This window comes from Lethenteron reissneri, unplaced genomic scaffold (assembly GCF_015708825.2).
Source record: "Lethenteron reissneri isolate LAM-NWPU_2019-01 unplaced genomic scaffold, ASM1570882v1 scaffold_1421, whole genome shotgun sequence".
In the NCBI taxonomy this organism is placed as follows: domain Eukaryota; kingdom Metazoa; phylum Chordata; class Hyperoartia; order Petromyzontiformes; family Petromyzontidae; genus Lethenteron; species Lethenteron reissneri.
The window spans coordinates 1-5,311 of NW_026891137.1; the positions used below are offsets into that span (position 1 = coordinate 1).

At 60.1% G+C, this 5,311-nt stretch overlaps 1 protein-coding gene across 1 annotated transcript; it reads left to right on the forward strand.

Annotated features, from left to right (window-relative positions):
- Positions 1–26: 26 nt before the first annotated feature.
- On the forward strand, positions 27–5,068 carry LOC133362280 (keratin, type I cytoskeletal 9-like). The gene is made up of 4 exons (XM_061581208.1): positions 27–256; positions 1,340–1,851; positions 2,735–2,915; positions 3,713–5,068. Exons 2-4 carry the CDS (start codon positions 1,400–1,402, stop codon positions 4,256–4,258), a joined length of 1,179 nt encoding a protein of 392 aa, XP_061437192.1. The 5' UTR covers positions 27–256; positions 1,340–1,399; the 3' UTR covers positions 4,259–5,068.
- The last annotated feature ends 243 nt before the right edge of the window (positions 5,069–5,311 follow it).

The following is a 5,311-nucleotide window of genomic DNA, read 5'->3' on the forward strand; positions in this document are numbered from 1 at the left end:
GACAATTCACAATCGATTCAACCGATTCCACCGCCCCTCCCCCCTGCGCTCTGACCAACTCTCCTCCGGCGTGACGTCTCTCGCGACGTCCCGGACGGGACGCGACTTTGACGGCCCCAACCTCCGACGGACGGACGGACGGAGCGCAGCTCAGCGCGCCCGGCTGGAGGAGGCCTTCCTGGGCGAGCCTTACCTGGACCCGCGTGGACGCCTGCTGCTCGCGTTCGCCATCAACATTCCGCCGCAGAAGGTCAAGGTAACTCTCCCGCCACCGTCACCAACCACGTGGCAGAGGTCGCAACCGGGTACCCGGCTACCCGTACCCTGGTGCGGCCGGGTACGGGTAGGCCGTGAGTCACTGGTGAGTCACCGTTTGTCACTCATTTCCCAACGTCTTGTCTCTTCTCACAATTCAAGTTCCTAGAATCAACCCACCCGCGCCTGCAACATGGCTTCATCCCAGAGGTCGCAACCGGGTACCCGGTACCCGTACCCTACCTGATACCCGGCCGGGTACGGTTAGGGTACGGGTACGGCCGGGTACGGCCGGGTACAGGTACGGGTAAGGAATCAAAACCCGTTTGCGACCTCTGCCACGTGGTGGTAACCTCAACGCCAGGGTGGTAGGAGCAGAAGTAGGTGTTGACTTTAGTGACCGATCTTAGCGGATACGGGGTCGTGTCAGGGTGTTAGACCATCGCTACGGATCTTAGCGGATATGGGGTCGTGTCAGGGTGTTAGACCATCGCTACCGATCTTAGCGGATATGGGGTCGTGTCAGGGTGTTAGACCATCACTACCGATCTTAGCGGATACGGGGTCGTGTCAGGGTGTTAGACCATCACTACCGATCTTAGCGGATATGGGGTCATGTCAGGGTGTTAGACCATCGCTACCGATATTAGCGGATACGGGGTCGTGTCAGGGTGTTAGACCATCGCTACCGATCTTAGCGGATACGGGGTCGTGTCAGGGCGTTAGACCATCGCTACCGATCTTAGCGGATATGGGGTCGTGTCAGGGCGTTAGACCATCGCTACTGATCTTAGCGGATACGGGGTTGTGTCAGGGTGTTAGACCATCGCTACGGAACTTAGCGGATACGGGGTCGTGTCAGGGTGTTAGACCATCGCTACCGATCTTAGCGGATACGGGGTCGTGTCAGGGCGTTAGACCATCGCTACCGATCTTAGCGGATACGGGGTCGTGTCAGGGTGTTAGACCATCGCTACCGATCTTAGCGGATACGGGGGTGGTCCCCGCAGACACCGACACGCGTAGACCCGGCGCTCGCCGCTGGCTGGTTTTGTTGCTGCGCTCCGTGTGGCTCCTCGTCAAGATTTGGTTCCAAAACCGACGAGCCAAGTTGCGACGGCTGAGGCAGGAAGCGGCGTGGACGATGTACGGCGTCGCCACGGATACCGTCGCCACGGACACCGTCGTCACGGACACCGTCGCCACGGACGTCGTCGCCATGGACACCGTCGCCACGGACACCGTCGTCACGGACGTCGTCGCCACGGACGTCGTTGCCACGGACTTCGTCGCCATGGACACCGTCGCCACGGACACCGTCGCCACGGACGTCGTCGCCATGGACACCGTCGCCACGGACACCGTCGCCACGGACGTCGTCGCCATGGACACCGTCGCCACGGACGTCGTCGTCACGGACGTCGTCGTCACGGACACCGTCGCCACGGACGTCGTCGCCACGGATACCGTCGCCACGGACACCATCACCACGGACGCCGTCACCACGTCTACCACCACCACCGTCACCACCACCACGGCCACCACCACCACGGCCACCACCACCACCGTCACCAGCACCACGGCTGCAATGAGACGGTAATTGGCATCGGCTCGCTCTGCAAGTCTGCGGTGAGCGGTGAGTGGTGAGCGGTGAGCGGTGAGCGGTGAGTGGTGAGCGGTGAGTGGTGAGCGGTGAGCGGTGATTGGTGAGTGGTGAGCGGTGAGTGGTGAGTGGTGAGCGGTGAGTGGTGAGTGGTGAGCGGTGAGTGGTGAGTGGTGAGCGGTGAGTGGTGAGCGGCGAGTGGTGAGTGGTGAGCGGAGAGCGGAGAGCGGTGATTGGTGAGTGGTGAGCGGTGAGTGGTGAGCGGTGAGTGGTGAGCGGCGAGTGGTGAGTGGTGAGCGGAGAGCGGAGAGCGGTGATTGGTGAGTGGTGAGCGGTGAGTGGTGAGCGGTGAGTGGTGAGCGGTGAGCGGTGAGTGGTGAGCGGTGAGCGGTGAGTGGTGAGCGGTGAGTGGTGAGTGGTGAGCGGTGAGTGGTGAGCGGTGAGTGGTGAGCGGCGAGTGGTGAGTGGTGAGCGGAGAGCGGAGAGTGGTGATTGGTGAGTGGTGAGCGGTGAGTGGTGAGCGGTGAGTGTCCGCAGAGCGTCCACCTGAGGCGTCATCCATCCCACGTCGATGAACAGACAAGTTGAGCCTCACAGCTCCGACTCGCCTCACACTCACGGGAGCCACAGTGGCTATGAGACGTTGACTTCCTCGCCTCGGATACAGGAGGTTGCATAGAGAATCCCCGTGGTCGCGTGGAGTCTCTGTGTATCTCCATGAGTCTCTATGTATCTCCATGAGTCTCTATGTATCTCCATGAGTCTCTATGGTACATAGAGATACATAGAGATGCATGGAGACCCTCGGAGACTCGTAGAGGTGCTTGCTGTGCCGTCGTTAGAGCAACGGCCGAACCTCCGCCTCCACATTTACAGACAGCAGCAGCAACAGCTGCAGCAGCAGCAGCGGCAGCTGTGGCAGCAGCAGCTGCTGTGGCAGCAGCAGCAGCAGGAGCTGCAGCAGCAGCAGCGGCAGCGGCAGGAGCTGGTGGTGGTGGTGGAACGCGAGATCCCCGCGCGCTCCGCCAACCCCTACGTGGGGAGCAGCACCGGCAAGGTGACCAGCGTACTCACTCCTCCTACTCCTCCAGCTACTCAACCTCCTGCTCCACCCCCTCCACCCCCTCCACCCCCCCCACCCCCCCCCACCCCCCCCCCCACCCCACCCCCCCCACCCCCCCCCCCCCCCCCCTCCACCCCCCCCCCCCCCCACCCCCCCCCCCCCCCCCCCCCACCCCTCCTTCCCCATGCCCACCCCACCCCCCACCCCCCACCCCCCCACCCCCACCACCCCACCACCCCCACCACCCCCTCCTCCCCTCCACCCCACCCCCCCTCCACCCCCCCACCCCCCCCACCCCCCCACCCCCACCACCCCCTCCTCCCCCTCCACCCCCACCCCCCTCCACCCCCCCCACCCCCCCCACCCCCCCCACCCCCACCACCCCTCCTCCCCCTCAACCCCCACCACCCCCTCCACCCCCCCCACCCCCCCCACCCCCCCACCCCCACCCCCCTCCTCCCCCTCCACCCCCACCACCCCCTCCACCCCCCCCACCCCCACCACCCCCTCCCCCCTCAACCCCCACCACCCCCTCCACCCCCCCCACCCCCCCCACCCCCCCACCCCCACCACCCCCCCCACCCCCACCACCCTCCCACCCCCCCACCCCCCACCCCACCCCCACCACCCCCCACCCCCACCACCCCCACCACCCCCCACCACCCATGCTCCCCCCCCCCTCACCCCCACAAGGCGATTCCTGCACTGCAGCAGCAACTCAAAGGTAGGAGGTTGAACCGTCGCCGTCACGGTGATGGGGATTATCTGAACGGGAACCGGGCCTCCCCTAGGTCGACTCGGCCTCAAACGAGTGGTTCCCCCCCGCCGGTTGGCGGGAACCCGCCGGTCACGACGCTCTCAAGCGCAGACGCTCGCACCGTCCGTGTGGTGGTGGCGGTGGTGACGGTGGTGGTGACGGTGGTGACCACAACCGCGGCTGCTTCGGCTGCTGTTTCTACGAGGAGCCCGTCCTGAAACAGGCCCTGGTCTGTAACGACGTTGCCGCACGCGACCGCTCCTTCAACATCGCCGCTGAAGTGAACCACTCAGCGCGGAACGGTGGCCACTACCACCACGGTGGTAGTAGTGGTGGTGGTGGTTGTGGTGGTGGTAGTTGGTATGATGGTGGTGGTGGTAGTTGGTATGATGGTAGTGGTGGTTGTGGTAGTGGTGGTGGTGGTAGTTGGTATGATGGTGGTGGTGGTGGTTGTGGTAGTGGTGGTGGTGGTAGTTGGTATGATGGTGGTGGTAGTTGGTATGATGGTGGTGGTGGTTGTGGTGGTGGTGGTGGTTGTGGTAGTGGTGGTGGTAGTTGGTATGATGGTGATGGTGGTTAGTATCATGGTGGTGGTGGTTGAGATTGACTTTCCACAGTGATGTATAATAAAACCTGTTACGAGTTCTACCTGCCTCGTGATTTACAATTGCATCTACGTACGAATAAGGCGCGCAGGTCCGGACAGTAATTACAACGTTTATTCTCATATTTATTATTATTAAACTCACGATATTTATACTCTTTGGTTCTTTCGGTAAAGTCACGTCGGTAGAAATCAAATCAAATAAATCACGACGTTTCGATTTGCAACACAAGCAATCGTCATTCGGGTGGGAAAACCGCAGCAAGAAATGTGTTTTGCTGAAGTGTGAGAAGGTTATATGGGTGGTGAGAGAAGGGGGGGAGCAAGGGAGGGGGGTAGGGGGTAGGGGAGCGTTGCGTGGACGCTAGGAGAGTGTGCGTGGGACTGCGGCAACATCGCCAGTGACTAGCTGCCAAAGCAGCAGCAATGCCAAACGGCGGGGATGCAATTGACTTGTCAAATATGACTAGTGGCCGTCAAATATGACTAGTGGCCGGCAAATATGATGGAACAACCATGAACAGTTAAGGTTTTACCTGGTTAATAACATCCTTCCAATGGTAATTGTTTTTTTACCCTTTTTATCGATGTTTGTGTAGAGGGAACAGCGGCTTGTGCGCTGCACTATGAACCCAGGAACCTGAGTTTGATGATTATCAGCCATTGCGAGCTACCCTGCACAGGGCCAAATACTTATTTCCCTCATGAAAATGCAAATCAATTTATAACATTTTTGACTTGCGTTTTTCTGGATTTTGTTATTCTGTCTCTCACTGTTCAAATAAACCTACCGTTAAAATTACAGACTCATCATTTCTTTGTCAGCGGGCAAACGTACACAATCAGCAGGGGATCAAATACTTGTTACCCTCGCTGTAACAAGCTGAGATTAGGAGCACTCCCTTTAAGAGTGTGCTCCTAACCTGAGCTCGTTACCTGTGTAAAAGACACCTGGGAGCCAGAAATCTTTCTGATTGAGAGGGGGTCAAATACTTATTTCCCTCATTAAAATGCAAATCAATTTATAAA

Coding starts and splice junctions, on each gene's coding strand:
- LOC133362280 (XM_061581208.1), top strand. CDS start 1,400: ATGTACGGCGTCGCCACGGATACCGTCGCCACGGACACCGTCGTCACG. Junction 1,852..2,734: donor ACCACGGCTGCAATGAGACG/GTAATTGGCATC, acceptor CCACATTTACAG/ACAGCAGCAGCAACAGCTGC. Junction 2,916..3,712: donor TGGGGAGCAGCACCGGCAAG/GTGACCAGCGTA, acceptor GGCCTCCCCTAG/GTCGACTCGGCCTCAAACGA.